This window comes from Ischnura elegans, chromosome 7, assembly GCF_921293095.1.
Source record: "Ischnura elegans chromosome 7, ioIscEleg1.1, whole genome shotgun sequence".
Lineage (NCBI taxonomy): Eukaryota > Metazoa > Arthropoda > Insecta > Odonata > Coenagrionidae > Ischnura > Ischnura elegans.
This window is the reverse complement of record NC_060252.1, coordinates 26,368,397-26,384,782: the sequence shown is the minus strand read 5'-3', so window position 1 is coordinate 26,384,782 and position 16,386 is coordinate 26,368,397. Positions and strand designations below refer to the sequence as shown.

The 16,386-nt window shown below is 37.7% G+C and overlaps 1 protein-coding gene across 2 annotated transcripts; it reads left to right on the top strand.

Moving 5' to 3' along the window:
- Nucleotides 1-1,876: 1,876 nt before the first annotated feature.
- LOC124162177 (guanine nucleotide-binding protein subunit beta-like protein) lies at nt 1,877-11,905 on the top strand. Of its 2 annotated transcripts, XM_046538604.1 has the most exons (7): nt 1,877-2,127; nt 2,213-2,421; nt 2,649-2,759; nt 2,841-2,936; nt 3,104-3,214; nt 3,600-3,740; nt 11,705-11,905. In XM_046538604.1, exons 1-7 carry the CDS (start codon nt 2,019-2,021, stop codon nt 11,876-11,878), a joined length of 951 nt encoding a protein of 316 aa, XP_046394560.1. In that variant the 5' UTR covers nt 1,877-2,018; the 3' UTR covers nt 11,879-11,905. The 2 variants fall into 2 exon arrangements, 1 of the variants encoding a protein (XP_046394560.1); XR_006865506.1 differs by lacking the exons at nt 2,841-2,936; nt 3,104-3,214; nt 3,600-3,740; nt 11,705-11,905 and having other exon boundaries at nt 2,213-2,539; nt 2,649-2,698.
- Nucleotides 11,906-16,386: the final 4,481 nt, after the last annotated feature.

The following is a 16,386-nucleotide window of genomic DNA, read 5'->3' as shown; positions in this document are numbered from 1 at the left end:
TCCGAAAGTCATAATGGGGGTCAAAGGTCATAGAGATTTTAGTCGACCGCTTTGACTTTCTGACCGCTTTTGATTCAGATATTTTAAACTTCATTCGCTACTTCGATTACCAAAATTTTATCTCCCTCAATAACTTCAATAGCATTTTAAAAAAGGTGATTGTTTGTTTTTAAACTCTAGCTAAATTTGAGGATTCTTTTTCAAAACTCTCTTCTACAATTATAGGCCATTAAGCCTGATATAGAAAGTAGGAATTCATGGTGTGGTATAATTTAAAAATTCTATCTACAGCTGACGAAAGAGGTAACTAGCGCGTTTTACTGTAACCAAGTATTTTCTTATACATGCGACTTCCGCATTTTCACAAAATTCGTTCAGCATTTGAAGACGCACAGTGTAATGTAGAAATAGAAATATATTTTAATGACAATATTTTCCACATCTGCGGGCAACAAAACAGCAGCTGTTTGAACGGCCTTATGTATCATGTGCGCTGCAAAACCGATTTGATAACTTGTGATGTACAGACCTTAGATCTGAAGGAATGACTATAAAAAATAGAATGGAAATACATCCTTCTGCTAATGCTAGTTTCTTTTCTTCGTTTTCATAAATTGTTTTTACTTAAAATTTCTGTATTTTGGAGGAAGATAGAGCAGTATTTAAATATCTTTTATGGTCTTGCGTCTCCAAGTGCTTCGAAATATCATACTGCCGTGAAAAATAGAAATTTATCCGTTACATTTCACACATTCTTAACAAATTTCACAGAGTAATCGCGTCTGGATTTTTTTAATAAAATGAGATTCACTTCTAAGATGATCTTTGAATCCACGTCCTCTTTTCTTACGTATTGTGACAAGAATATAAAAAATTAAATTATGTCGTAAATTGTTTAAAAAAATTTAATTGAAAACTCTGTAAGTACATACGTACAAAATTACATAAAAATATTTAATAAGTTATTCAATATATTAAATATAATTGATTGTTATAAAGCACATCTATTTTTAAAATTATTTTAATCCAATCCTCTCTTTATTTCTAATTATAAATATGTTAATAGGTATTATTTATTCCCAGAATTTTCCGTAGCGTACGTAAATCGTAGGTGTCACTTGCAAAGCCGGCGCTAGACCTTTTTCCACCATCGCAAAATATATATAACACGAGAGCTGTCTGCTAATTGTAAGTAAAAAATTATGCATTTATGAAATAACTAAATTACTTACCTAAATAATATGAATGCTGATTTGTTGACATCCCTTTTTAGTAGCGCTAGCGAGCAGCTCAATTTGCATCGCATAATTGACCGTTTAAAAATTACTATATGCGAAGGCGTTGCCGCGTTACTTCGTGGATGACCGGCAAATTCTTTACACCATGACCCTTTTCCTCTCTAAAATTCCCCCCGTTTACAACTTTTGTACAAGATTTCATGTTTTTATAACGATGTTCCGAATGATGCTAGATCGCTAACGAGATAAGAAAAAAATCTGCGGAAGTTTACAAAGGGCTTTGTCTTCATTTTACTGCCACAATATTTTTTCGTCGCTGCCAATGCCGAAAAATGCCAATGTTCATTAATTGTAAGTTTACCAATCCAACCATGGCTGAGAGAATACTTCTCGTACATAACGCAATAAATATTAGTACTTCTAATTGAAAAATCGCGAAGAAAATGGTCAAAATACCGCAGTGATACAGTGAATCCCCATTCGAGGCCATGCGCTACGACGATGAGCGTCCCAACCGTGACGTCACGCCGCTTTAAAAGTGGGTGGGGAAGGAAGGGAGCGGAGGGGAGATGTTGGCCACACGGCGAGACATGGGTAGGGGTGGGGAATGGCGGGTCTAGTTCTTATATGGTCTAAGAAGAGATCTTTGACGCCATCTACAGGGAAAATAGCAGTATATGCACGTCACGGCCATCTTTTCCATCGTGTTCCCGGCGCGTGAGGACGGGTAGTGTGATATCTGGAAGTATTTCTGCCATCAGGGTCATCTTGTACTGAATAATGGCAGAAACTTTGCAATTGAGAGGAACTCTTCGCGGGCACAATGGGTGGGTGACCCAAATTGCGACGAATCCGAAATACCAAGATACCATTCTCTCATGTTCACGAGGTAAGTCATATGCCACACGTGTCGCATAGTTGACCACATTGTTGCTTGTGTAATGCTAATTAATGTTATTCCATCTCTTACGTAGACAAAACCTTGATTGTGTGGAAGTTAACTAGGGATGAAACGAACTACGGCATTCCGCAGAAGAGATTGCATGGACATTCACACTTCGTGAGTGACGTGGTGCTGTCGTCCGATGGCAATTATGCTTTGTCTGGTTCTTGGGACAAAACTCTTCGCCTTTGGGATTTAGCTGCTGGACGAACCACTCGTCGGTTTGAAGATCATACTAAGGTGTGAAAGCCTGTTCCTCGAAGTAAATTTTGGGAAAGTAATGGGTAGCTCGGTAAACGGAAGCTTTTTTTTTTAATTTTTTTTTATAAATTTTTGAAGAGCTGGGGATGAGCATTTAGTAAGTATTTCGATGGAATTATCTTAAGCAAAAGGGTCATCGTAGAGTCAGCATTCTAACGAGTTGCAAGTAGTGTTATTTCCCCGTCTGAAGTTCCTTTCTATTTCAGGATGTCCTAAGCGTTGCTTTCTCCGTAGACAACCGTCAGATCGTTTCTGGCAGCAGGGACAAAACCATAAAATTATGGAACACACTGGCTGAGTGCAAGTATACCATCCAGGTGAGTCTGAATTTAGCCACGTGCAACGTTGCTATTGAAAGATCATAAGTGTATGCTGAAACCGCATCTCTATCTTTCCAGGAGGAAGGTCATACCGACTGGGTGTCTTGCGTTAGGTTCTCACCAAACCATCAGAATCCCATCATCGTGTCATGTGGCTGGGATAAGGTGGTGAAGGTTTGTAATTTTCCTTCTGGGAAACCCTACTTAAATTTAATGTGATGAGTTCATTATAATTCATGATTACTGTGAGTGTTTGCGGATATGGGACTGACATAATATTTTCAGTATTGTTTATAATTTATAACATGTGTATCTCTAACGCGAGTGATTGTTATTTTTAGGTGTGGAATCTGACAAATTGTCGCCTGAAGACCAACCACAAGGGGCACCAGGGTTACCTGAACACAGTCACTGTTTCACCTGATGGCTCCCTCTGTGCATCTGGCGGAAAGGTAATATCATTTTACATAGTCACGTGCACTCTTTCAATTATTATGTGATTAAGTGGCAGACCGTACGTTTCACAGACGTCCGTTGTCAGGTCAACGACTGCCGAGCCTAGAGTCACTGGTTATCTTTGCATAGATTTCCAGTGCTAGAGGTACTCGGAAAGCAATCGAGTCCATTATGCTCTGAGATGTGTCATTATACACATTTTGGTCACCGAATGGTCTGACAAGATTCAACTATCTCTGAATTTCGGTCAAATAGGCTCCTTTCACTGAATTTCGGAATTAGTTGTGTCCATAATTTTAGCAATTATTGAGCTTGAGGATTCAAGGTTACTGTAAACGTCTTGATGATATAATGATATTAATATATTTCGTTAATTTTCAGGATTGCAAGGCAATGCTTTGGGATCTGAATGATGGAAAGTACCTGCACACGTTAGATCACAATGACATCATTACTGCTCTTTGCTTCTCTCCTAATCGATATTGGCTGTGTGCAGCATTTGGGCCTTGCATCCGTATTTGGGTAAGTTCAGCTTAGTTTAATACTTCGTGAGTATTACTGCAAAAGGTTAAGTCGACTATCATGGTTATCCATTTACTGTTTGTTTTGTTGACTAATTAAGTGGCTGGAGAAATGGCAGGTCTTGTAACACCAATTCCTGTATTTGTTCACAGTACGTGAAGAGTAAAGTTGTCATACCAAGATATTATAATGTCATAATTTTTAACGCGATGGGTATTACATTCATTTTACTATTGGTATTGGTAAATTCTAAGCAATATTATGTATGGGAGGTGGTACTACAATCTTAATTAAAATAAATATGGTACTTCATTGTAAATGGGTCCCTTGATTCTGTGGCTATGGAAAGTTTTAATATTCAAGGATAGGGTTGACCTAGTTGAAAAAGATATGGTGATAGTTATTGATGCTAATTTACTTTCTGAATACATATTTACGTTGGTCGCCAAAAAGTGAATTCATATTGTGAGGTGTGTCACAAACAATCTGTAGTGGGTTTATTGTATGAGCCATAGTTCGGCTGTAATGAATAACTTTTCTTGCATTGAGTTCAATGAGTCATACATTTTTTTAAAAGTCATGGCACACTATCACATAGGTATGATGCTGTAGTGGTTAGTGTTGTTAACTATGGATGAGTGGACTCAGATTCGTGGTTTTGTCACACCAGTATGTTTCATCTTCATTTGGATCATTTTTGCAAATTTTTAATTTAATTTCAATTGTAGCGACCATAGGGTGGAGAAATTTTTTATTGTTGTAATGGCTTTTAGGCATAATCAGAATGCATACATAGGGAGATTACACTGGAAAGGGTTGGTCATTTCTGTTAGATTTGGAAGTTGATCGGTGTAAGCTTGATAAAACATTTAAGTTAGTTCACATGCCAACCCTAACTAGTGTAGTATTCCTGTGTGAGAGTTTGGAATAAGACTGCTTAAACACCTAAGGGGACTTAGTATTTAAAAACTTATCATGTACAGTTGCTGTAATTGAAATAAAAAAGACAGGTTAATAGTTATGTCCCTCACCACTAAACCTGTCATACCTACTTTAAAGTGAGACTGAGAGACTGAAATCTTCACTTTAAAAACAGCTTTTTTTGTTGGCTACGTGGTTGATTTCAATTACAGGGATGTGGAAAAGTAAAATGAATATCATAGTTACGTATATTATTTGGATAAAATGTCCAAGCTCTTCATGTAAGGAAATGTTTATATTTTTCTTACTTAAAATAAACTATGAAGGGGAAAATTGTCCCGTGGCATTGTCCACAACCAAAGTTCTGCTTTCCTTTTTTGCAGTGATAGTATTTTTTTTAGAATTTGCTTTGGAGTTACAGTAAAACCTCTACATCGTAATTGAGGGGACCAATATTTGGGCAATTCAATGTATGGATGTTCACTACAGAGAGGTTTTAGTGATATGAACTACAGTAAAACTTTGATTTTACGCAGTTGGAGGGACCGAGATATGGGCACTGTGTAAAATCAAAGTGTGTAAAATCAAGAGTTGGTATTGAGGAGGAGTATAGTTTTCAGGATAACACTTGCTCATTATTGCTCGGAAAATGAAGCCTAATAATCATATTTACTCAAAAGCAACACCACAGATGATGTGTTACCTTAAGAGAAACAACGTTGCATTCCTGAACAGTGTTTCCCATGGTTGCACAAAATGGTTTGAAATGGCACTTTCTGGCACTAAGATTACTTCTGTTACCCAGGAGAAATTTCGGAATGGTGATACTAAATGGTCGCAGAGAAGCTAATTTTCGAAAATATTCTCATTAAAAGCAGTTCTCAGGATATCCGTTTAACCACCTGCAGACAAACAAAAATTGGAGATTAAAGAAATGAGATACCTGAGGTAGTCATCCAAATAAACCCCATTAACAGGGAGCAAAATTTTGCTAATACAGTAAAATTCGGTTATAACGCGGGTCTAGGGGGACATAGTTTACACCCGCGTTATCGGACAACCGCGTTATAACGGGAAAATACGTGGGAAGCAATAAAAAAACCCTTAAAGGTAATTTTTATAGCCAATTTATTTGCGTAATACATTATTAAAATATTTATTTTATGATTTAGATGCTCTACTTTAACGGGAGTTACTAAAATACTCGGGTATTTTCTTTTGCCGCGATAGTTGATGGCGTTTCTTTGTCACGTAATTTTTTATGCTTTGCAAGTGCAACAGATGAATACTATCGCAATCACTTTGTCCCTCCAACCAATTCATCAATTCACTAATATTATGTAATAAATGGCCAATTTTTGGCATCTCGACCTCACATTCGTCTTCTTCATTCTCGCTCTCATCTTCCGATGATGCAGCTGTTTTTGCGCGGCTCTGGACTGCAGCCACAATTTCTTCGTCACTCTTATAAGCAGATACAGGAGTTTCCTCGTCTTCGCGAACCCAGGCCTCGAGATCACTCACAAATAGTTTGTTAGAAAGAACATCTGAAGCTTCACGTGCGTCCTCTTCCGTGAAACCCAAAAACTCGTCTTCGTCTTCCATGCTATCGCCCGCTGTATACTCGCACTTTGACCAGCAATTTAGGATTGTAGCTGAAGTTATTTTCTTCCATGCCAATCCAATATTATAAGCCATATTCTTCAGGGTGACTGTTTTCAGTTATTCTTGTACCTGCAGTTCTGAATTTATGACACTAGTGAGCAATTCCCGCCGATAATGGGCTTTAAATGCTCTGATTATCCCTTGATCCATGGGCTGAATAAGAGCTGTCGTATTTTTTGGTAAAAACGAAGCCACTATTTTGCCATCCCTCGATATCAAGAGCTCAGAAGACAGATGGGCCGGACAGTTATCTAACAGAAGTAGTGCCTTCTCTTCTAACTTTTTTGATCTTAAGTGGCTCTTAACCGATGGAACAAAATCTTCATTGAACCAAGATAAAAAAATGTCTCGAGTCATCCAGGCATTCTGACTGTTTTTGTAATTTATGGGTAGTGCTGTCATATTAACGTGCTTGAAGCACGGAGGACTTCGATTTTTACCAATACACAGAGGTTTTAACTTGTGACTTCCTGATTTGTTCGCGCACAGTAATAAAGTCACTCTTTCTTTGCTCATTTTTATTCCGGATTTATTTGCCGACTTCTTAATATCAAGTGATTTTGTTGGAAGCAATCTGTAGTAGAGAGCGGTTTCATCGCAGTTATACAATTGCTCTTCAGTGTACTCACCCTCATCAATCATCTTGCGTAAAGTCCCACAGAATTCTCTAGCTGCTTCACTGTCACTGGAACGAGATTCTCCTTGCATGTTAACTTGCGCTATCCCGTGGCGAATTTTCCACCTCGATAGCCAGCCAGCAGAAGCAACAAAATCATGAGCACCACCTATTTTTTTATTTAATTTAATTGCCTGTGCTTGTAAAAGTGGACCGGATAATGGAACACCTTCACTGCGCTTCTGCACAAACCACGTAAACAAACATTCATCCACATCACCCGCAGCACTCAATCTAGCCTTTTTTCTATCAAGTCCTATTTCGTCATCCACTTGATCAACAAATGATCGTAATTTATCTTCTTTCATCCAACCACGAATTGTTCCTTCAGGAACACCAAACTCCCTGAATAAACTTGATTTTGAATCACCGCGTTTCACTCTGTCGATTACGCCCAACTTTTCTTTAATTGTGTAAGTTTTCCTTTTGGCAGACATCGTTTTAACCCTAAAATCAATGAAAATTTTCGTGAAAAAGTAATTTTCATATTCATATTAAGCCTAAGACAAAGGTAAAACAGCCTATTCATCATTAAATGTTCGAAGCCTGTGGGCATTGAGTACCTACCTTGGTTTGAGCGCCGCGGTGCGAACGTACGAACGAGAATTATCTCTATCTCCCAGAATCTCGAAAATTATTATAGCCATGCACACTTTTCAGCTCGAGTTCACAAGACACAATGACCGATCAGGCATTAACGAGTTTTTTTTTATGGCTACGAAACAATGTATGGAATACGTCGCCAACCGCGTTAATACAGTCGCTTGAAGTTGCGACGCGTCGGTAGTCACGCCGAGATAAAATTCGCCACAAAGTTACCTACCTCAAAAAAAAGGGTCAATGTAATCATCTCGGGGGACATGGTGAGACCCGCGGTATATCCGAAACCGTGGTAAAGTGAGGCGCGTAATAACCGGAATTTACTGTACATCAAAAAGGCTTTACACCCTGTAGGCCTGGGTTCAAGTCCTAGCAGTAGCAGAGACTTATCAGAGTTGGCCCTATCCCTACTTGAGTCTAATGTGAAGGGCACTTCCAGTGCACCACTCTGTCCATCAGATGGGAAGTTAAGTCCTGGTCCCTTTTGAGCTTATCATTACAACCTGGCTAATGCCAACAGGGTTCCTATCCCCCCAGCCCTTACTTCATGGCACTAATGACCCCAGTTGTTGGTTACCTCCAAATAGCATACCATAGATAATACGGAGCACACAGGACCCGGGATATTCGGAAATTGATTTTTCCGGTGCATAGATCACTTTTTTAAGTGAGCTATTTAAATGACCGCGCAACTGCAGTCATGCCGCCCGTGATGAATAAAAAATGACTAATAGTCTGAACAATTTTCCTTCTTTATAATTTATACGCATTAAAAAAGCATTTCCCCAAGAAATTTTAGCATTAGTAGATTGACTCTTCCGGGAATAGCTTCTCTGTCGGCATTCTTCCGCGAATTCAGCGCCGGGACCTTCGACTCACCAGCCGTGTGACTCAGCTTCACGTTATATTTTGCTTCCCCATATCTGATAACAACACCGGACACTTTTTGTATTTCGATTTAATGGTACTAAGCCATTCCTGAGTTTAAAGGGACTGCCTTATCACTCACGTCTTGAATTTGACTTCAATGATTACATGACGATTGACGACGCGAGTTATTCTCCGAGGGCATCAACTCCCGTTCCGTTAAAACGCTTGCCACCTAGCGAAGTTAAGCTAATAGCTATTCAAGTTCCAACCATGTTAATTTAAACCCTCTGACAATGAGATACAAGTGGAGTCTGATCTGATAAGCGCGCAGCGCAAGCAATTTTCCCTCGCCTCCATTTGTCCCGCAGATGTGGGGTTAGCCTGGGAATGAGACAATGCATGCTGCTTTTACCAACTTGTTGAATCACCATCGACTTACGTCCATACTAGAAGTACGACTATCTTTTTTGGATCACCTTGGAAGCCAAAATTATGGCACGGGGGTATTTTTAACGACTCATTTCGCCGTTATATTTCGCTGGGGTGACGGAAAACATAGCGTTGGCAAAATTCTAGAAAGCCTTGCGTTGGGGATAGATATTCCGTAGCTCATAATTCTGGATATAAACAGCGTCGATCAATAAGTCTAATAATAAACGAAGGGTGATAATGTTAATATCTCCAGCGATCATGTCTTAATCAAAAGTAGTTACGCATACCCGGCGATTGCAGTGTGTTTTAGGTTTCGATATCCTTCTACGGCGAATTTGAACTAAGAACGACATTCGCGTTCGTAATGGAGCGTGAAATATTACTGAGAGGGCTCACGGGGAAGCAACAATAGATTCGCGATGTTTTTAGTTTCACGCTCAACAGCGCGACGTCATTTCAACTGTTCCTGTATTCATTTTTGCAACTCATTGAGACGAAATAATAACCTAACTTCATATTGCTCCTGTTGGATTTTCAAAACAAGCCGAAAGACAACTGCGTAAAATCAAGATTAGCGACCTCTTAGGGGCTGGGGTTATGCTGTGCAAAATCAAAACACTGCGTAAAATCAAGAAAAGATGTAAAATCGAAGTTTCACCATTGCAATTCCCTATGCTTTCCGGCCGGACTTGAGTGCCACTGCGTAAAAACGAGACTTAATGTAAAATCGAAGTTTTACTGTATTTTTCATATCCTTCGGGAATGAAAGGCACTACTGTCCTTTAAACCATTATATTTGTGTGTTTAAACAAGCATGCATGCATCAGCGAACATGTATTTATTTTTTAATAATAACAGACAGTGAGTGCAATGCATGATTTTTACCATGATTCAAGGGAAAACTATGTGATCTCCCTTAATTCAACAGTCACTTGAAATGGTTTGGATAGTAGGATACCTTTTCTCTTATTTACTGTACGGTATGCTCTCACATGGAACAAAATGGCCATAACTAATGGTTTATGTGAAAGTTGCAGCATATTAAAGGTGTATTAGGAAAACAACATATATGAAACATTTATTGCTGAAAATGTCATTCCATGCACATAATCGCGGCTGCATTAATGGTTTCTAGTTATCTCGGTACGATTTGCGGAGGTAGTTTGGCCATCTTAGGAGTGTCTCCTTGGTATGATAAGTGGAGGTTTTACATGGTAGAGGTTCTCTACATTGAGGTTTGCATATAAATTTACATGTAAATCTGACGTGACCGTCGGAGTGGTATGAAGTTCGGAGGTTTATGATGTAAAGAGGTTCACTACATAGAGTATTTACTGTATTAGTAATCACAATTAAATGATAAATGATTTTATCACAAATAAGGACCTGGGAAAGATTTTGTTTTCACAATGCAGAGCTGTCCACAATTTGCCTAAGGGGCAGGAGATCTTGTAGCATTGACAGAACAGACGGCTGTGAGACCCCCTTTACAATTATGACTGAAGTTATGTTGCATTGAGCACATTATTTTTGCAGGGAAAACATTTATGAATGTCAGGGAATTTCATCATGTGGCTTCCCTGAAATTGCTATATTTAAAAGAATTAAGAGGTGATTGCTTAAATGCCTGGACTTGATATTGATAATTACAAAATTGTCTATTAAACAGTTGAAAAATGCATTTAATTCATGTATGTCATGTTTTATGTTAATGAAATTTATTTTGCCCAAGGTGGTTAATCTAACTGGTTGTGCCGAGCCTTAGAGTCACTGGATATCTTCACATAGGTACCTAGTGCTAAAGGTTCTCGGAAAGTAAGAGAGTCTGTTATGCTCTGAGGTGTGTCATTATACATATTTCAGTCACCGAATGGTCTGACATGCTATTTGTTGTTACATCGTGAGGATAATGAAGTATCTGGTGTAATTCCCCCTCGTCATTTTAAATTATTGTGTGCTTATGTATATTTTCATTTTTTAAGAACGTGCTTTGTCCTTACTATTTCGTCGTGCAGTTCTCATTTTGCTGACTCTAATTATATTCTATAATTGGGTGGCTAAATGGTCTGCGATTGGTTCACTTTGGGCATTTTTTCTGTCAACTTTCATCTGTTATTTTCGTGAAATAATAAACATACTGAGCTTTTCAGTATCACTAAAATAACTGAAGAGGTGTTCCCGTATGATTCATTCCTTGTTTGTGGTTACTTAGGTACTTGACTAGAGCTTAAAAATGTGTTATTAATGGGTTAGTGTGATTTGTTTTAGCAAATATTTTTGTAGTTTTTGCTTCTACAAAAGTCAATGTATTAATGTCTTATTCCTTCAGTGAATGTAATACTGGATGAATTATCAATCCCCCATATTTTCAAATATCAATGGAAGTTCATTTTAATTCTGACACCTTTGTTCTTGCCAAAGTATGCAAAAAGTTTGATTCTGGATGTTGTAGTTTTTCAAGTTAAGTGATAGCTTTTTCATTATGGTATAAGATTAACAAGATGATCACATTCTAACCTAATTTTTTATTGTTCTGACCTAATGAGTATTTCAATATTTTTCTTCCTTTGTCTTGTGATCTGTTGTTTGCTGTCAAATGTTTCTTTTATGTGGTATCTATTTTTTGCTGAAGGGGATGTTAGTCTTGTAATATTAAAATGAATCATTTCAATAATTCTGTAGTGGAGTTTCAGCTTAGCTTGTAGACACACGGACAATCTTACTTTTTTATTTTTTAAATGTAGCTTTGTTTATTCTTGTTGAAATTTCTTATTAATCACTTGGCATTCTCACATTTCAGGATTTGGAAAGCAAGGACATGGTGGAAGAACTTAGGCCAGAAGTGTTGTCTCAGACCGCCAAACCTGAACCTCCATTGTGTCTGTCTCTTGCTTGGTCCACTGATGGCCAAACTCTCTTTGCTGGATATTCTGACAATCTAATCCGTGTCTGGCAGGTGTCTGTTTCCCGTTAACTGTGAATAAAGTTGGTTAATCATGGAGTTCAGAATTTAATTTACATTATCCTTTTTCTAATTGTGGTGCGCCTGGCTTAGTAACTGTTAGGAGAGTCTGAAGTTACTCTGGAATCTCCCAGCATACGATATCACCCCAACGAGCATTGTATGGGACTAATGTATAGGGAGGTGCGTTGCAGGCTTTTGTCACTGCAGGATGATTAAAGGGTTCAAATAGATTGAAAACTTGTCACAGATATGAGGGTCATTCAATTAGTCCTTGGCATTTCCAAGAGATTGCACTCTTAATGTCATTAATTTTTCCCAGAAAGCAGTACTCTTGACTAGTTAGTTGTGAGTTTCATCTGTATTCATGCCATAGTTAAATTGTTGCCAATTGTGGTGAACAACTTCCATTTGTTTTGAAAAATTGATATGAGTGAGTTTTGTGCAGTGATCAAGAAGTTGTTTTTAAATGGTTCATGCTGAAAGAAATCAAAGCTTAGCTGTAGGAAGTTAATATCACATCTGCTCTTGTTTGAAACAATTTAAGATTGGTTTAATGAATTAAAACTGCTAAACGAAAAAATGATTATTGTGTTGGGCACCCTGTGATGGTGTCTACCCCCAAAATGATTGATGAATTCCGCAAAATGGTATTACGTGACAGACAAATCAGTGTGCGATATAGTTGAGGTTACAGCCTACTGCAACGAGCACTTGTTATAAGTGCAAATTAAAAAATCATGTGTGAAAAAAAATTGCAATATAACTGCTGCTTTTGCTCACAGTGGAGAATAAACAAAATCGTGACGTCAACTCCGAGGCTGTTTTGATGCCTTTCTGCCTCCATCCTGAGAATTTTTTCCGCATCAATACATAGCTAGGAGTGGTAAGCTGCATTCAATTACTGAGAAAAGTGATAACAGGAGAGTATAGTGCCGTGTTATTGGACCGGTTGATGGTAGAAATTAATTGTTGCAAAACTTTGTGTGCACAAGATTTGCCCTCAATGAATTTTTTTCATTTCCCAACTTTAATTAATGCTTTTTGGACAAAGGTTTACACCTAAGGAGTAGGTCATGGCCCAAAAAATGTCAATTTTGATGAGTTCCCAAAATTCTACTTTTTGGATGGCTTAAAATTCTTGGAATAATGCCAATATAAATTTTAAGGGCTGAAAGAAGACGAAGTTGGAACATATAAAATAAATTTACCCAATAGAAATGTTTTTCTGAAGACTTATTGAACAACCATCATAGCAGGTGTATCGGTCTCTTTTGGGATGAATAATTAAAGGGGCAGGTATTCCTGACTGGCAACAAGGTCTCCATTACATATCAAGCCATTGTGTGTGACCATTTCTAAGAGCTGAAATTTTGCATGGAGGTGAGGGACAGGAAATAACAGTACATAAATTCTGGAAACTCCTCTCTCTCTGCTCCCTTCCTTATAGTAATTTCTATTCACCGGGGTAATCTGGATTAACTCCAATGGGCCACTGGAACATGCTATGTAACCCAAGTAACTCAATTCAACTAAGGTAGAAAATTTTGCAATTAGGCAGCCAAAGAGGTGTGCTTCTTACAAAATCATTGAATTACCAGATATTCTCCCTCCTCCCACATGAAATTGTTAAGTGTGTAGTCAAACGGTATCTTAATGCATTCCTCCTGTCAACACTCCTACTGTGGAACATTTACGATCAGGGTATTGTGAGGCATCAAATTTCTTAAACATGAGAAGGTCTATCATGGTGGGGTTTTCTACATGCATTAGTAAAGGGCAGGACTTCGAACTGGGATGACGTATATGTCAGGAAATTTTATAACATTTTTGTTTAACCTTCAACCCAAGATGATTGTAAGGGAAAATATATGCCATAAGGTTTCTTTCCATAGCCCTGAGAACATAGGTGCACCTCTTACAACTTGAATGCAATATGTGCTTGCACCTGTGGAAGGAGTGGTAGGCTGCATGCGCTGCATGCAAAGAAGTCTCACAATCCGTGTGAAGTTGTAGAACTCCTCTTGTGGAAAGAAAAGAAAGAATTGTTTATCAACAATTAATATCAACGTTCCTTATTTTCTATTGCGAAGTGTTGTTTTTACTCAATTGTCTGTGGTAATGATAATGAGGGATAGAATATGACGTATGCATTGAATTTGAAATCTCTTAGTTTTTACGTGAGAAACATTCAGGAACTTATGGAATAATGTGCAATTACCATCAGGGCCAGACATGATGGTGAAACAGCAATAGTCAGCATGGGAGTTCACATTCCATCATGAAAAGTAAGTAACTGGTGCACTTACAGGTATCCCTTCCAAATTAACCCCAATTTTGTTTCTTTCATTCAGTAATTGATAAATCACGAAATATCTATAACAATTTTACAAAAGGTTACACTTCTTTCTAAGACCATTAGATCAAATTTTATTGCTCACAATGCTTAACATTATGGTAAAACTTACCTCCCATTCCATTTTCCTCACAATAATTACCTAAGGCATAAACTAGAGCCGGCAACCCTTCAGTCAGCTCAATAATTAACTCTGAATCACCTTTGAACTTCATTGAATTTAACATCAATCCCCATATTTAACTACCTCTCCCTCTAACCCCTTCAACCTCTCCGTAACCATCTTCTCTATATAAATGCAGAACAGCTGGGGAGATAGTATACAGCTTTGTTTCAGCCAAGACTCTCGTAGACTACTCCACTTGCCTACATGATCTTACAAATGGGCCTCCTATCCTCATCTTTTTTCTTAAGAATGTCCTATAATTTCAGTATTATATACTTAACCTACTATACTACTAATACTATATTAAAGTCCACAACACATCGTGGTTTTGTTATACATTCCCTCTCTCCTTCTGTCTATTAGATCGATTCTCGAAATCCTTGCACCAAGTCTCTTATGGAGGAGTTCAAAAGCATCTTTTCCTTCAAACCTTACCTAATTCTTCTGAAGTCCAGTCAGGATGTTGTTTTGTGCATGCCCTCCATTTTCCTTGCCTTGCTTAAAATTGGCAGAATCGTAATTCTCCACACATTAATCCACTTATTTTGATAGTTTTTTCAACCTGATAATCACTTCACTTCAGCATACTTTTACCTCAGCCTCTATCCTCCTGCAACTGTTTCCCTAAAAATCCTTTTGCCTTGCTGTATGCACTAACTTCCCTCCTCAATTAACCTAATAATTCCTGGTTCCTCCTCATGCTCTATATCTAACCAGTTCAGTTTACTAATTCTTTCACTTGATTCGCTTTCAAACTCTCGCCTGTTCCACCAGTCTGCATGTCCCTTGTCTTCATGATATATGTATCTCTGCTGATAATGATGGTTGAATCATGTATTTGTCATAATTAGCTCATTCATCTGGTTAAATTCTACTGCTCTCGCATCTTGCTAATTTCTAATCTAAATTTCTTGTTCATCCTTAGTGCTCCACTTCCTCATTAATTCACGATTGTCCACAGCTAGTGTTTCCTTTCTTATTTTCTCAAGCTCATCATATACCTTATTTAATTCCTCATTCCCAGGCTAGATTTTGTGACGGAACCTTAACGAGGAAAATGCTTTCCCAGTTATGGGTACCTTACGAGAATTTTTATTCTCTGTATGGAGCTCTTTAGAGGAGTAGATCACCATCACTTGGGATTCAACTAAGCGGGATGGTGGGCTCTTCCCTCATTCTTAACCTTGAATCTTCCATTACAGGCTATTTTGCAGCATCAAAAGGCAGCACACCTGCTGCAGTAATAGTTTTTTTTAAACAATTTTTGGTACTTATCATTGAATTTAATTAAAAATTGTATCCTTGAGTTCTTAAGTGCAACAAAGTGTTATAACTAATTTTTAGTATTAATATTGACTAATATAGGGATTTTCTATTGTATTTATGAAATTCATCCCTGTAGAAATCTATTAGTTTTCACAAACCCTGGTCCCCACATTGGAAGTAAACGACGCTAACCACTACACCAACCGAGCCACTGGGAAAAATGGCAGCAATTTTGGAATGAAATACAGTATGTAAATACTATAATGATGGCCAGCAGTCAATTGACCATTCGCCCTTTTCTTGCCACTCTTTCATTCATTTTCCCTCCATATTTTTACCTAACGAGTATGTGAGTGTTCTGAATATGTTTTATGGTTAGATTTATGTTAGTATTAGGGGAAAAATTGAACTTTGTAAAAAATATCAATTATGCTTAAAAAATTTTATTGCATAATAAAAATGTATCTCACTTGCATAGTTAAAAAATATTACGTCATGTGTTTTCGAAACACATTATTGGCTGTAATTTTCATGGTTAAAAACATATGTTAGAGAAAAAATAAAAGAAGATAGCATTAAAATGAAGCACTACAAATTCGGTCTCAAGGTATGCATTTCTTTACTCCCTTGGCACCTTAGCAAATTTTCTGATTACATTCACGGCATTCACATGTGTATTTGGGGGACACACATCAGTGTTAAAATGAACTAATTTTCCTGGAACATTGAAAA

Coding starts and splice junctions, on each gene's coding strand:
- LOC124162177 (XM_046538604.1), top strand. CDS start 2,019: ATGGCAGAAACTTTGCAATTGAGAGGAACTCTTCGCGGGCACAATGGG. Junction 2,937..3,103: donor GCTGGGATAAGGTGGTGAAG/GTTTGTAATTTT, acceptor TGTTATTTTTAG/GTGTGGAATCTGACAAATTG. Junction 3,215..3,599: donor TCTGTGCATCTGGCGGAAAG/GTAATATCATTT, acceptor GTTAATTTTCAG/GATTGCAAGGCAATGCTTTG.